Source organism: Lygodium microphyllum, chromosome 13 (genome assembly GCF_053477565.2).
Source record: "Lygodium microphyllum isolate KBCC chromosome 13, Lygodium_microphyllum_v1.1.10, whole genome shotgun sequence".
Classification (NCBI taxonomy): Eukaryota; Viridiplantae; Streptophyta; class Polypodiopsida; order Schizaeales; family Lygodiaceae; genus Lygodium; species Lygodium microphyllum.
In genome coordinates this window covers 125,675,496-125,692,092 of record NC_141147.1, presented here as the reverse complement: position 1 = coordinate 125,692,092, position 16,597 = coordinate 125,675,496, and the positions used below count along the sequence as shown (strand labels likewise).

At 45.5% G+C, this 16,597-nt stretch overlaps 1 protein-coding gene across 2 annotated transcripts in view; it reads left to right on the top strand.

The window, feature by feature from the left end:
* LOC148027178 (uncharacterized) overlaps positions 1-16,597 on the top strand; it is an 86,073-nt gene that overhangs the window by 30,721 nt on the left and 38,755 nt on the right. For both annotated transcript variants that reach the window (XM_087691727.1, XM_087691726.1), the window contains exon 3: positions 1,912-1,946. In XM_087691727.1, the coding sequence (XP_087547853.1) occupies positions 1,912-1,946 (35 nt within the window). The remainder of the gene's footprint in view (positions 1-1,911; positions 1,947-16,597) is intronic.

The window sequence follows — 16,597 nt, the reverse complement described above, 5'->3', positions numbered from 1 at the left end:
TCTTTCAGTTGGGGGCTTGTGATCGGTAACAACATAGATCTTTGACTAATGTGTAAGATCCTCCGGGTTGTAGACTTGGGAACAATATGCCAAAGGTGATGTTTGAGGTGGATCAGGTAGGGGCTCACTCTGTTCGACCTCTATAATCTTTGCCTCAAGCTAAGCTCCTTTTCTGTGAGAAGATACATTTTGCTTGGTAGAAGATCTTACTTTCGAGGAAATGGCACCATTTTGATCTTGGGAGTGGATTGAGAATAGCAATCCTTGGAGCCGATGTCATAGGCTCTTAGGGAGATTGCTTTGGTGAAGATGCAGAAGACATACAAAAGGTGTTCTTGCCCACTCTGTAATCCCAAGCTTTGTTCTCTATGGAGACTGAGGATCTTTAGCTGTGAGAGCACTCCTTTTCTAATACCATATAAAAAATGGTCTGGTAAACACAGAAAACACAAAGCACAACAATACAGAGAACATGATCTGTAGAATGATGAATGATAATCTATGAATGAGATTTGAGATAATACAATCAGGGGGCTTTGAACCTCCTGTCTCTAGGATCAGGGCAGAGGTGTCTGAAGAAGGTGTTGGATTGTGTTTGTACTCGAATGGATCCCGAATGCCGTAGCAGCAGTCCAATAATTTCTGATGGTTATATGATGTAGCAGCAGTGTACACAGCTCTCAATCAGCAAAAACACAGACTTCACTGTGGTCATCTCTTCACTATAGTGAAGAGATGACCAGCAGTTTGAGAGTGACCAGCAGTCTGAGAGTGCTCCTGGATGTAGACAATCAGTGGGGCAGCCTGTAGGAAGACAACGCAGCTCTAAATGAAATAGGATGGCAGATGCAAAACACACATGATGCTGATGTAGGTGACTGTTGAGGGAGATGCTGGGCAGCCGGTAATCAGCAAAAATACGTGGTTTTCTGCAGATGGTGTGCTGAGTGAGCTTGAATAGCTGGGCAGAAACACTGGTGTGAAAACACAGCTGAAGGGTGATTAGGTACAGGTTGCGATGATGGAGAGAGGTCTTGCACAGCAGGACGAGGTGTTGATGATGATGTCTGGGCAGTGGAAGCACTCCAAATCAGGTTGCTTGCGTGTAGAGACCTCATGAAAGGCAGTTGCAGCTTTAGGAAGGCTCTGGAATTTACAAACTGAGATGTCCTTTGGGAAGGGGCATGGAAAGCAGTGCATACCTCTTCATCAAACACGGTCCTTTCTTTGCAGATGTGAAGGATCAAGATGTTGGACCACAATGACAGGGATTGTTGGCTCTGGGAGGACTTCAAAGGCCGGTAGGATCGTCTTGAAGAGTCAAGACTAACGAGATTGTGATGATTGTCACGAAGACTGCCAAGATTGGGAGGAGATATGTCATGTCATAGTAGCATGGAGTGGCCAAACTTGATGCACCAAGATTCTAATTTGAATTTAAGACAAGCTCAATGGTAGAGAGCTGATTTGATTTCATTGTTGGGGCAAACATGGGGTGCCAAGTCCTTTGCAGGAGTAATTAGTAAAGCCAACCAGCCATGCTTTGCACAAACTTCAATTGTAGTTGGCTATGTCTTGTGCAGACTTCAATTTTTGAACAAAAAATTTCATGGATGTGGCTTCCATTTTTGGATGATGGCTTCCATTCTACTGAATGGTTTAAATTTTTGATAGGAAATGATTAAAATTGTATGCGTTTATATTCAGAGTCATGATCATGATTTGTATGCGGTCTATTGTCCTTGCTCACTCATTGCAAAGTTGAAGAAAATTATTTGAATTCCATCCTTCTCATCTTGGTAGTTTTTGTGACATAGCACTTGTAATAAGTGTGTTAAGTTGAATTTCATTTTCCTGTTATTTCTTGGAATCTATGCTTATTTACCCTAAACTTGAAGATTAATTTTGCAGGAAACAACCAAGTATTGCTACATAAGGAAGCTCAGGTGCACTTTTATGCTTTTAAAAAGGACATTCCTTTATAATATGTAGTTTGATGGATCTAAATAATTAAATGGTGCTCAAAATTAGAGTTGCATAATTTGCAACCCTTAATTGAAATTGGCAAGCATGTTTGCACCTATTGCTTAAAGGTACACAAACTCTCTCCATCATGACACACAGATTTGTTTGATACCATTTTGAATGTGTGCATGTGGGGGCAGGGGGAAGAGAACCAAAAAGAAGAACGATAGCTGTATTTTTATTTTTTATACAGAGTAACATAGATATGGCAAAATACGATATAAGAATCCCAAATAATGAATGAAATACGCATAGGGAACAGACATTTTCTTGGTTGGCTGCATGTTATGTCCTTTGACATCTAGGATGGGGTCCTGCATCATTCACCACAGCTAGCTTATACAATTCAGATGGAGTGAAAACAGGAGATTGTATACAATGTATAGGAGAAACATATGGATGACTACATGCTACATCTGTGAGAGTACGTGAGGGAAGAAGAAACACGAGAGAGAGAGAGAGAGAGAGAGAGAGAGAGAGAGAGAGAGAGAGAGAGAGAGAGAGAGAAGATGAAGGGAGAAATTCTGCACCGACTGAAGAAGAATGCTGAATACAATGCTGAGGACTGATCAGTCCCTGCACGCAGCCTGGAGCATCAGTGAGGCACTGGATCAGGCTGAGATGATGAAGGCAGCACCAATGACGGAGAGTGTCGGAGAGGAGTGTGCTGAAAATAACCTGCAGAAGTGAAAGAGTGATCAATGAGATGGCTATAAATATCCAACACCCTCCAAATCTGGCCGTGCAATAAGTGCCCAAAAATGACTGCATTTAATGCAGTCCGACTGCTGAAAAAAAGGGGAAAATAAAGACAAAAATAACCAGCTGTCGTGGAGCAGGCTGACATTGATCAGAGGTGGAAACCTCCTAACAGACCAGGGAAATGCACAAGAAATGTCCCTAAAATGGGAGAAATGCACACTAAACTGCTAGAGCTCCCATGTCTTTGTCAGACTCTGACTGGAGCTCACAACCCCAGGAGATGATAGACTAACATGGCTAAAGCAAGCAAGCTAACACCCCCTCTCAGATCCTGGGAGTGTTTGAAGATCCAATAACCTCATGTGATAAAGCATAGAAGCCTGAGGCAAAGGCTTCGTGAAGAGATTTGTAGGATTGTCCTCCGTGGGACAGTAGGCCACTGCTAACTCGAAATCCCGATCCACTCCCAAACATAATGATACTGAACCTCAACATGCTTCGTGCAAGCATGAAACACGGGGTTCTTCGCTAGAGCAAGGGCACTCTGGTTGTCGGCGCACAACTCCGTAGATCTTGTTTGAGGAAAACCAATCTCCCCCATCATACGATAGAGCCAAACTGCCTCCATGGCGGTAGAACAAAGGGCACGATACTCGGCCTCTATAGAAGAAAGAGTCACAATAGGCTGCTTCTTATTGCTCTAAGAGAGAACTCTCAATCCAAGGGAGAAAGCATAACCTGTAGTGGACTGTCTCGAATCCACATCACCTGCCCAATTAGAGTCACTCCATTCGGAAAGAGTAACCCCCTCTCCATATATGATCCTGTAGGACCGAGTCCCCTATAAATATTATTGAACACGCAAAGTCGCTCTCTAGTGATCCTGGGTCGGAGTCTTCATAAAAGAAGACAGCAAAGCCACCATAAAAGAGATGTCCGGCCGAGTATAAATAAGCCAAATCAAGGAGCCAGCAAGGCACCTATAACGGGTAGCATCAGGAAGGGGATCTCTTGCTACCACAAGCTTGGACTCAGGGTCCATGGAGCGAGAAAGAGGCCGACACTCGGCCAAATCAAACTCTGAAAGAAGCTCGGAGATATGCTTGTGTTGGGAAATAAAAATGCCCTGTGCCATTTGATAGATCTTCAATCCGAGGAAGAAGTGCAAGATCCATCATGTCAAACTTGTGTCCCAAAATCTCCCAAGTCCGATCAACCTCCTGTGTAGAGCTCCCTTTGATGATAAGATCATCCATATACAAAATAATCAGAACACATCTATCATCCTCAACCTTGTAGTAAAGGTTGGGGTCATGTATCGATCGATCGAATCCACTTTGTAAGAAGAATCGGTCAATCCTTTGGTACCAAGCCTTGGGAGTTTGCTTCAGGCCTTTCGCAACTTGTAGACATGATCCTCTTTCCCCTATACAAGAAAACTTGGGAGGCTGGGAAACATAAATCTCCTCCTCCAGGATGCCATTCAAGAAAGCGGACTTGATGTCCATCAGGTAAATAGGCCAATGATTATGGGCAGCAATAGCCAAGATATCGAACCGTAGGTGCGAAAATCTCAAAATAGTCCAATCCTACACGCAGTGCAAAACCCTTGGCAACAAGCCTAGCTTTGTGCTTGTCCAAGGAACCATCAACAAGATATTTGGTCTTAAAGACCCACTTCACACCAATCACCTTCCGCTTTTGAGGACGCAGAACCAACTTCCAAGTTTGATTGCTCTCGATAGAATTGAGTTCAACATGCATAGCTTGCCTCCAAACATCTTTGCAAGAGCCTCATCAATTGTAGTAGGCTCTCTATCCTGAAGAATCTGTGGCATAAGAGCATAGCTCACACAGAGTGAACTATCCCGCTAAGCCTGTAAGCGAGTTGATCTGTGTGAACCTAAAGGGGTAGTAGGAAAGTGAGAAATACCAAAATCTTGCATAAGCCATCGATACCATGAAGAAATGTGGAGAGGCTTATCGTGTTGCGATGGAGACAAAGAAGTCTCTGGTACCTATAATGCATCTGTCGAAGAAAGGGACTCCCCCTCCTGAAGTGAAGGGACATCCTCTTGATTTGAGGAAGGCTCCCCTCCCAATGATGAAGGACCCCTAGAAGACTTCGGAGAGGAGCCTAAAGAGAGAGAAATACTCGGTGAAGAAGGAGCAACCGTCAAGGGTGGAAGGGAAGTAGGGGCAGATGGAGGAGGAGGAGGAGGAGGAGGAGGAGGGGGAGGAGCTGATGACGAGGGAGGGGTGCTAATAGGGAACCTAGAAGGAAGAAGAGGAACCGAGGATGGGAGAGGGTCAGGCGAGGACGAGAGGTCACCTGCACAAGAACCATTAACCGGATCGTCAGAGACCATAACTGCATTGAAGATCACATCCTGGCTCACCTCAATCTTCCATGTGGATGGGTCGTAGAGCCAATAGCCCTTCGTGGTTGTGCTATATCGCATGCAGAGAAGCTTCCGCGACTTCGAGTCAAGCTTTGTTTGCCTCTTTCTTCTTGTCCACATGGACACATGCCTCGCACACCGGAAGATGCAAAAATGGGACACAGAAGGCTAAAGAAAGCCTCATAGGGGGTCATGTCCGCCAAAGCAAAAGTCGGAGAGCGGTTGCGGGTGAACTGTTGTAGCCACAGCCTCATCTCGAAGGAAATGTGGGAGGCCCCTATGCTCCAACATGGATTGGGCCATGTCGAGCATGATTCGATTTGGCTACTCTACCATACTATTCTCACATGTTGTGTTCAGATGGGAGTACTCCACTCGAATCTCGTGATCCTTCTAGAACTTAGAAAAGAGGTTAGAAGCAAACTCGCTGCTGTGATCTGCTCGTACGCCTTGAACCTTGGAATTTGTTTGTGTCTCCACAAACACCTTCAACTCACAGAAGCGAGAGTACGCGTTGCTCTTTTACTCCAAAAATTAAGGCCACATATAATGACTGAAGTCATCAACAATCAACATTAGATACTTGGTCTTCCCAAGGGAGGCCATGCCCATAGGGCTGCAAAAGTCGGTGTGAACCAACTCAAGTGGTGAAGAAGCTCATCGTGTGGCAATCTGGGGATGTGGCTACCGATGCTGCTTGCCCCTCAAGTAGTTGATGTAAGGATTTTGGAGTTGAGAGTGAAGGTGCAGAGAGTTGAGAGTAGTAGAGTGAGAGAGTGAGCAGGACACTTGATGTTCGGTACAAAGACTAGTGTACCACTTTAGGTTTTGAATATATATATAAAGTACAACAAGTGAAGGGTGCATTCATACCCACACCCAAACTTGGTAAAAAGGCACGGTGAGCCTTTATTCCCAACAACCTCCCACCTAAAGGCAACGTGTCTAAAGGTAGAGGAAAGAATCAGCTAAGTCTATGTATGTACAAAGCAAAAATACACATATGCTCTCCAACCCCCATCATCTGGTGGCAATGAGCAAACCGCTCGGCTGGAAGACCCTTTGTAAGAAGGTCTGCAGGATTATCATCTGTATGTACCTTGACAAGCTCAATGCCTTTGTTGTCAAGTACATCCCTGATAAAGTGATACTTCACCTGTATGTGCTTTGTCTTTGTGTGAAAGACAGGATTGCATACTAGCATGATAGCACTCCGACTGTCATAGTGGAGGATAGGAACCTTTGTAATCCCAAGCTCTCTCACTAGATGTGAAAGCCATAAAGCCTCTTTGCATGCCTTTGTGGCAGCCACATATTCTGCCTTTGTAGTAGACAATGCAACACACTTTTGCAGCCTAGATATCCAAGAGATTGCTCCTCTTGTGAACATGAACACATATCCTGAAGTAGACTTCCTGTAGTCAAGATGGCCATCATAGTCTGCATCCGTGAAATCGACAACATATGACTTTTGCTTACCAAAGCAGATACACAAATCCTTCGTGTCCTTAAGGTATCTCATGATACCCTTCACTGCTTCCCAATGCTTTTTGCCAGGATATGCCATGCATATGCTAACCACTTCCACTGCAAATACAATGTTAGGACGTGTAGCCATAGCATACATCAAGCTACCAACAATTGAAGCATAGGGTATCTTGGCCATTTCAGCCTTTCCATCATTTGATGTAGGGCTGTTATCTGCACTAAGTTTCACGTATGGAGGCAATGGTACACTAATAGCTTTTCCCGCCTCCATATTGAAATGCTGCAGAACTTTCGTAATATACTCTTGGTGTGACAGATAAAGAAGACCCTTTGGTTTGTCTCTGAGTATACACATGCCAAGGATGTGATTTGCCTCACCAAGATCTTTCATATCAAAGCTATTGTGTAGACTTTGCTTCAAGGAGTCCAAGGCATTAATATCCTTCATTGCAATTGGCATGTCATCCACATACAAAACCAAGATAATAAGGTTGCCATCTACTGTGTAACCAGCCTTCCTTTAGTGGATGGGTGGTAAATCCCTGATTACAACTTAATTACAGCAGAAAACAATTAATGCAAATCTGAAAATACAAATTTATCTACTGATCTTGGATGATGCACACCCGATTGGCTTCAAAATTGGCACCCCTTTCGGTATTTCTTTAGATTTATTGAAGAAGAAGTTGATTTACAATGGAATTCTCCCGATCCCCTTCACAATCCAAACTCCCCTTGCTGTCCAAAGTGACCAGCAAGTCTTCAATCTATTTTGCCCCTTGATTCGGGCACTTAATTGGCCTTCACCCACTTCATAGACGATGGAAATGCCCCAAATTCAATGGTTGGCTAGTCCTCCACTTGAATTTAGCTGAAATTCACCTTTAGCCCTGTTGAATCTAAGTCTTGGAGCTTCCAATTTGTGGCACGCTTCTCAAGGCTGCTGCTAAACCCTAAATTTTGCTGCAAATTAGGGTTTATAGTAGAGAAATTTGCAATTTCTTAGCCTCCAAGGGTCCAAATGCTGAGATCTTCAAAGCAAGGTTGTGAAATGGTTGGGAGTTGAGAGAGAAAGCTGTAGAGAGAGAAAATTCAAAGTTTTGTCTCGAAGAATGATTGAAAATTAGTCAAATGTAGCTGCTACCCTGCCACAATAGCTTGTAGATGCAAAGAACCGAAGAAAATCAGTCATTTACTATTGCTGCCCTATCTCAACAGCGTGTAGATGCTCTCACCTGCTATTGATCGGTCTTCTCCTGCCCCTGGCTGCCTCAGAAGGTCCTCCAATGGCTGCAAATCAGACCAGTAACATCTCCTCCCTCTCTCTTGTAGACTGAATGCACAAAAAATGCCTCTCTCCAGTCTCTAAAGACGTTTTTCAGTCTTGTATGGGTATTTTTGACAAGTGGCAGCCTTCCCAAATGGTTTTTCCAGCATTAGCCATAATTAAATATTAATTTTTAGTCTTTAAATATTGAAAATTAATCTAATAATTATTTCGATGCTCTAAAAAATAATCAAACTAGCCAATAATTAAATTGGCTAGACATCTTTCATTCCCGAGTGGCTCTGTGCCATCATTGACCATCAGATTGACGTTAGGTACCATTAAACGCCACTTCTCTAGTATCACCAATTGACACTTATGGCCAAATGAATGATCTAGGCCAACAACTGACACTAGATACCACCAAGTACTTGTGCGCCATAACTTATAGGAACTTTTGCCTTTGACATCCCGTGATTTCCTTGGGTCCCAGGTTGGTAAATTTACTTTAACCCCAGTTGCATCTCACATGTGCAACATTTACTTAATCATGTGATTACAAATTAATCCACATGTGAAGTGAGGTTTTAAAAATACATGTCCTCATGACAGATAGTGTTGGTTTTTATGCAAATACAGCCAATGCACCCTTTTTGCAGTAGTCCATTTATGATAACTTAACGCCAAAGGACTATAATAAAGGTGGCAAAAGTGTGAAGTTTAAGCCTTTCAGTGGTGCACAAGTTAGGTTGAAAGCACTTGTTTTTATTTAATAGTTTGATGCAGCCTAATCTAGAGGCAACTTCATAGAGGCATCTAAGATACGCAAGACAACAACATTTTTGAAGAGAAATGCATTGCAGTGGTGGACTACACTTCTTAGTCAAGGGAAGTCACCTACCACTTGGGTCCAATTCAAGTAAATGTTTGCTTCAAATTGGTTGATAAGTACCTTTGAAGTAGACATTATGACAGCTTGGAATTAGTTGAATCCCAAAGACTACAAGAACTTGGATTAGTACAATAAGAAGTTTTGGGATGCATTGTTGCCAGTTACTTCTTATCGCACAGTACCTCTCCACGAGCAGGTGGAGAAGTATATTTGTGGTTTGCCAAAGGGTATTCGGGATTTTGCATTAAGTCCACTGTTTTCAACATGTCTCAGCTTATAGAAACTGCTACTACAGTTGACACATTGATGTGAAATTAATCTAATAATTATTTCGGTGCTCTAAAAAATAATCTTACTGGCCAATAATTAAATTGGCTAGGCATCTTACATTCCTGAGTGGCTCTGTGCCATCTTTGACCATCAGATTGACGTTAGGTACCATTAAACGCCACTTCTCTAGTGTCACCAACTGACACTTATGGCCAAATGAATGACCTAGGTCAACAACTGGCACCAAATACCACCAAGTACCTGTGCAACATAACTTGTAGCAACTTTTGCCTTTGACATTGTGTGATTTCCTCAGGTCTCAGGCTCATAAAATTACTTTAATCCTAGTTGCACCTCACATGTGCAACATTTACTTAATCATGTGATTAAAAATTAATCCACATGTTAAGTGAGATTTCAAAAATACATGTCCTTATGACATGTTGCCTTCTTGATATATAAGCAGTGATTAACTTGAGAACGGTGAAATCCTTGAGATTGCATGAATGTATTAAATTTGTGATACCATTCTCTGTCAGAGTGCAGCGGTGCGGAAGCGTAGGACTGAGAGAGAGAGAACGCAGAGAGAGAAGGGAGAGAAAGAGACAGTGTACACTGAAGATCTGCTGTATAAAGAATGCTGAATACAAAGATATACATGGGCGCAGTGCGCTGGACTGCGTGTCTCCACCTCGACGATGCGACCTGCTGTCCACCTCGAAGTCTGCTGCAGTCTGCACTGTCTGCTGTCTGAAATCTGTGAACAGAGACAGAAATCTGCACGGCACCGGTCTGTAATCTGCGACAGAGAATAGTGGCCAGACTGCTGAAAACGTCAGCAATAAATAGGCGAAAAATCACCTAGAACGGGGCTCAAAACTGGGGCGCAGCCTGGAATAAAATGGCTGCAGGCAGTCGGACTGCCACGTGGCAGTCCGACTGCTGCAGGTCCGACTGCAGCAGTCCGACTGGACTGCACCAGGCTGGCTGTACCTGCCTGGCTGTGATCCTCTCTAACACCCCCTCTCAGAGCCTGGGCAGGGCAGAAGCCTGAGGGATCTGGAATGTTGCCGAAGTAGAGCCTGAGGAAGCGCCTTCGTAAACAAATCCGCAAGATTGTCCTCCGTCTTGCAATACTCCACAGTGATGGTCTCATCCAAAAGCTTTTCTCGGATGAAGTGGTACTGGATCTCAATGTGCTTCGTCCGGGCATGAAAAACAGGATTCCTCGCCAAGGCAATGCAACTCTCATTGTCACATCGCAGCAATGTAGGACGAGTCTGGGGGCACCCAAGCTCCTCCAACAGTCTCCGAAGCCACACAACCTCGCATGTGGTGGAAGATGCGGCCCGATACTCCGCCTCAGTAGACGAAAGGGCTACCGTGGGCTGCTTCTTGCTACTCCAAGAAATAACACCTCCACCCAAAGTAAAGCAGTAACCTGTTGTAGACCGCCTGTGGTCCACGTCATCGGCCCAATCCGAGTCGCTCCAACCTGCAAGTACAAGATCTGACCCATCTGTCCCTGCGGGGTAATGAATCCCCAAATCAGACGTCCCCCTCAGATACCGAAGTATCCTCTGAGCAGCCTGCCAATGCACCGTCTTAGGTTCACTCATGAACCCTGCCAAGAGCCCAACAGCAAAACATAGATCAACCCTCGTGTTGAGAAGCCAAATCAAAGACCCTATCAACTGTCGATAGCGGGAAGCATCCGCCAAAGGAGAAGCTGAGTGGGAAGTGGCCTTCCAGTTCGGATCCATAGGAGTAGAGAGGGCCCGACAATCTTCCATCTCAAAAGACACCAAGAGCTCCTGTACATATCTCTGTTGGGAGAGAAAGATCCCCCTCTGAGACTGATAAATCTCATGGCCTAAAAAGAAATGGAGTAGCCCCAAATCCGTCATCTCGAACGTCCGATGTAAAGCTGACTTTGTCTCCTGGACCTGCTGTGCATCATCACCTGTGACAATCAAATCATCAACATATAATACAAACAGCACACAACCTTCCCCGGAAGTGTGAACATACAGCTACGGATCGGCCTTGGACCGCCGATATCCCAACTGAGTCTGGAGAAACGAATCAATCTTCTCGTTCCAAGCTCGCGGGGCCTGCTTGAGACCATACAGGGCTTTCTTCAACCTGTAGACTTTCCCATCTGAAGAACCAAAGCCAGGAGGCTGCTCAACGTAGATCTCCTCCTTCAAATCACCATTCAGAAAGGCCGACTTCACATCTAGCTGATAAACAGGCCATCTCCTATGGCCAGCCAAAGCAAGAACAGCTCTAATGGTTGCCATACGAGCTGTAGGGGCAAAGGTGTCATGACAGTCAATCCCTGGGCGCTGGGCAAAACCCTTAGCAACAAGGCGAGCCTTGTGCTTATCCAAAGTACCATCACTGAGATATTTGGTCTTGAAGACCCACTTGACTCCAATCACCTTCTTCTTCGGGGGGCGTGGCACAAGTGACCAAGTGCCATTCCTCTCAATAGCCTCCAACTCAGCTTCCATAGCTTTCTTCCATGGGGCGGACTGTAAAGCCTCCTTCACGGAGGTGGGCTCTCGATCCTGCATAACACAGGACATCAAACAATAATTGGAGCAAACAAGCTCCGAAGAATGAGCCTGGTGCCTCCGTGACCGCCGCGGACCATCCTGCGGTCCCCACTCCTCAGGAACCCCCTCGATCCCTGAATCACGGAGTGTGTCACGGGCCCAGCGAGGAGGAGGCCGAACCTCCCCTCGTCGTTCTCCATCAGTAGAAGACTCTGGAATGTCCACCGGTGGTAACTCCTCAGAAGGATCCGGTGGAACAGTAGACTCTGTGTCAGAAACAGAATCATAATCAAACGGCACAGGCTCCAGTGGAACTGTAGAAGGAGCCAAACTCTCCCCTGGATCTCCAAGAACGGGATGCTCCTCACCCGTTGAAGAAGCCGGAACCTCCACAAACCGCACATCACGGCTAGTATATACATCCCGCTTGACGGGATCATACAGTCGGTAGCCTTGGGACTGGGAGCTGTAGCCAACAAATACCTGTTTTCGGGAAGCCGCTTCAAATTTGTCACGGTGAGCTTTGGGAATGTGAACATAGGCATCACACCCAAAGACCCGAAAGTAAGAAACATCTGGCTTCGTCCCAAAATAAGCCTCAAATGGAGTCATCCCTTCCACGGCCGAAGTAGGGGATCGATTAAGGATGTGGACTGCAGTAGCCACAGCCTCGGCCCACAGAACCTGAGGGGTCTGTCGGTGCTCCATCATGGTGCGCGCCATCTCGATCACACTGCGGTTCTTCCGTTCTAGAATACCATTTTCTTGAGGAGTATTGGTATTGGCAAACTCCTGGTGAATTCCTCTATCTGCACAAAACTGAGCAAATTCATTAGACACAAATTCACCTCCCTTGTCGGATCGCAAGGTCTTCAACTTCCGGCCTGATCGGTTCTCCTCAAAGAGAAGCCAATCCTTGAAGTGCGAGAAAGCTTCTGACTTTAGTGCCAAAAAGTAGGCCCATGTCATCCTGCTATAGTCATCCACGATCAACATTAAGTACGAGCTCCCACGCAGGGACTCATTCCTCATAGGGCCACATAGATCCGTAGATACTAACTCCATCGGTGAAGTAGACCGCCGCGAAGCGGTGTGGGGAATGGCATCCCTATGCTGCTTCCCCCTTATGCAGGAGACACATGGCTGCTGGCTCACCACTATATCCGGCAACCCTCGAACAAGCTGTCCCCGTGACGCCTTCCGAAGATAGTCATAGTTCAGGTGACCAAACCTAGCATGCCATAATTCAGACTGTGACTGTGAGGTAAGAAGAAGAGTAGAGAGGGCAGTGGAAGACTTCAGTTTGTAAATGCCGTTCTCCTCATATCCAGATGATAGAACCTTCCTCGATTCACGATCAAGGACTCGCACTGTAGAACTATCAAACTCCATCAGAAGACCAAGGGAGCAAATCTTATGAACTGAAAGGAGATGGTACCCCAATCCTGGTACATGCAAAACCTCTGAGGTATGGGTGTCACCTCGTCCATCCGGAATAAGCTGCATCTTACCCCGACCTGCAATAGAAACGGAAGAGCTGTCTCCAATGAGAACCTGCCCACGCGATGGTCGCAGCTGGGCAACACCATCTGATGAAGGAGTCATGTGCCGTGAGGCACCACTATCAATAATCCACTCTCGAGATTGGGAAGCCGCCATCGCAGCATCAGAAGCATTCGGTGAAGCGTCCTCAATGACAACTAAATGTAGAAATGCAGCTGATGAGGGTGCAGCCACCGCTCCAGAATCCTTGGTTTCCTTCTTCTTGGTATCCTTCGAGTCTTTGTCAGGGCAATCCTTCTTCGAATGGCCAGTCTTTCCACAAATATGGCATGTGGAGTTTTTGTCCTTGTCCTTCTCCTTGTCCTTCTTGGACTTGTTATCCCCCTTCTTCTTCTTTTGGTCCTTCCCCTTCTTCTGAGAGGCTTGACCTGTCAACGCCTCCGTCTTGGAAGCATTCTGTCCCTTTAACTGTTCCTCTTGGTCCAAGACCATAGGAACCAACTCTTCCCACCGAAGAGTAGACTCTCGCCCCGAAGCAATAAGGGCGGAGTAAAATGTACCGAATCGTGGCGGCAACTGGGACAAGAGTGTAATCGCCATGTCTTCGGAGGAAATTGGCTTCCCCGCATTCTGAACCTGCATCTGTAGCTGCCTTAGCTTGTTAATGTGTTCCCTTAGCGAAGAAGACTTGTTGACGGACAAGGTCCGCATCTGTACCTCCAAAGAAACCCTCTTCATCAGGGTCATCCGATTGTACATTTGATCAAGCTCCAGCCATATCTCACGAGCCACCGTCAAGTGCTCGATGTGAGCGATCACGGCTGTAGTGCATGATAGAAAGAGAAAGGATCGAATCCTGGCATTCAGTTTGTCCCAATGAGACTGGGCCCTGGCCAACTCCGCACGAGCATCGGAAGAGAGTTTGGACTCATCTCTTACCGAAGGCCGGTCAATATCTTCCTGTACCAACTCCGCCAAATCATAGGACTCCAGAATGGCCAACATCATAACGCGCCAAATGCGGTAGTTGTCGCCGTCGAGCTTCTGATCTGTAGGAAGAGCCGGTAGGACAGGCACCTTCCGGTCCATAATCGCCTGGAACTCCAAGTCCATCTCTGTAGACATCTTCACCTGCAATGCCTTCTCAAACGCAAAAGCAGCCCCCTCTGACTGGGTAAACTCAGCCTGCTAAGGCTCTTTAGCGTCCCGAAGCTCCTTCACCCGCCGGAGGCGATGAAAAAGCAAAATCTGCACTTTTAGGTTGAAAACTCAAACTTTCTCCGCGTAAAACAGCAGTAAACAGCAGCAAATCCACCACCTGTACTCCTTTCCTGTGCGCCCACACTCGTTTCAGCCTTGTTCCAAGGCGCAGCCCTCCTGTCTGCCCTTAAACGCAAAAAACGCAAATTTGTGTCGCGATGGAAACTCCTCTTCAGGTTGATTCTGTGCTCAGTCAGCCCTCAAACACTGCTCTGATACCATGTCAGAGTGCAGCGGTGCGGAAGCGTAGGACTGAGAGAGAGAGAACGCAGAGAGAGAAGGGAGAGAAAGAGACAGTGTACACTGAAGATCTGCTGTATAAAGAATGCTGAATACAAAGATATACATGGGCGCAGTGCGCTGGACTGCGTGTCTCCACCTCGACGATGCGACCTGCTGTCCACCTCGAAGTCTGCTGCAGTCTGCATTGTCTGCTGTCTGAAATCTGTGAACAGAGACAGAAATCTGCACGGCACCGGTCTGTAATCTGCGACAGAGAATAGTGGCCAGACTGCTGAAAACGTCAGCAATAAATAGGCGAAAAATCACCTAGAACGGGGCTCAAAACTGGGGCGCAGCCTGGAATAAAATGGCTGCAGGCAGTCAGACTGCCACGTGGCAGTCCGACTGCTGCAGGTCCGACTGCAGCAGTCCGACTGGACTGTACCAGGCTGGCTGTACCTGCCTGACTGTGATCCTCTCTAACATTCTCGTGGTGCCTGCTTCAGCCCATACAGATTTCTGTCGAGTTTACATACCATGTGCTCTTTTTCCTTTGCAACAAAACCGTGAGGCTGCTGCATTTAGATTTCCTCATGCAGATCACCATGTAAGAAGGTGGTTTTTATATCCATCTGTATGAGTTCCATGTCTTTAGATGCAACCAAGCCCAAGACGGTTCGCAGAGTAGTCATTTTGACTATAGGAGAAAAGATTTCATCAAAACCAATCCATGTTCTTGCTTGTACCCTTTAGCAACCAAGCATGCCTTGTACTTGGGCAAAGAACCACAAGTGACTTTCATTTTGTAAACCCATTTGCAGAGTAGTACTTTTTGTCCTTTTGGTAAATGTACCAAATCCCAAGTGCCAATCTTCATGAGAGATTCCATTTCTGATAGCATTGCTTTTTGCCATTTCTTATTATCTTGTCTGTCCATTGCTTCCTGGAAGTATGACGGTTCACCACAATATGTTAACATGACATAATCAGCCACATAGTTTACTCCAAGAACAAATATATTTGGCTGTTTTTGCACTCTAGTCGACCTACGGACCTAGTGGTCAAAATTTGCTGATTGTTCAGCCTGCAAATCTGCATTAACAGCTTGACTGTTCAAAATCAGCATACCTCAAAGATGGTAAATAACCTAAACGAGAGAGCACTTTCATTCTAGATTGACTCATGTGTCCTAACCGGCTATGTCACAAAGAAATACATTGTTCAAAATCAGCATATCTCAAAGATGGTAAATAACCCAAACGAGAGAGTACTTTCATTCTAGATTGACTCATGTGTCCCAACCGGCTAAGCCACAAAGAAACACTTGGCTGCTCAGTTATGGTGACAACATGGTCACGCACACTAGATACATGCAAAGGATACAAAGTATCACTTCTGGACCCCTTGGCAACAATACGAGAGCCCTTATATATTTTCCATTTGCTATCCCCAAAGGTGGTGTGATAGCCTTCATCATCTAGTTGCCCTGTGCTTATCAAGCTTTTCTTGAGCGGAGGTACATGTCTCACATTATGCAAAACAAACACAGAGCCATACTAAAATTCTAGTTTCACATTGCCAATGCCTGCAATTTCACATGCATAGTTATCCCCCAAGTGAACAACACCACGTATACCACCATTGTAGTTAGAGAATCACTTATGGTGTGGTGTGACATGAAAGGATGCAAGTGAATCAAGTATCCAAGTGTGCATATCATCCGCAGAATCTGCAATCAATGCATGTGTATCCAAAAAAGAAGCAAGGAGTACATCACCATCACTGTCATTATTATGAGTGGCTATATTAACCTCTTCTATTTTTAAATTGCTCTTTTTGGTAGGTTGGGTGTCCTTATTTTCAGCCTTATTGGCTTCATTGTTCTTGTTTTTGCCCTTCTCTTTCTTCAATTGAAAGCAATCCCTTTTATAGTGCCCTTTTTTGCCACAATGATGGCACTCCGCATTCTTTCCATGAGATTTGCTGCGTGCTGTGTTTTTAGAAA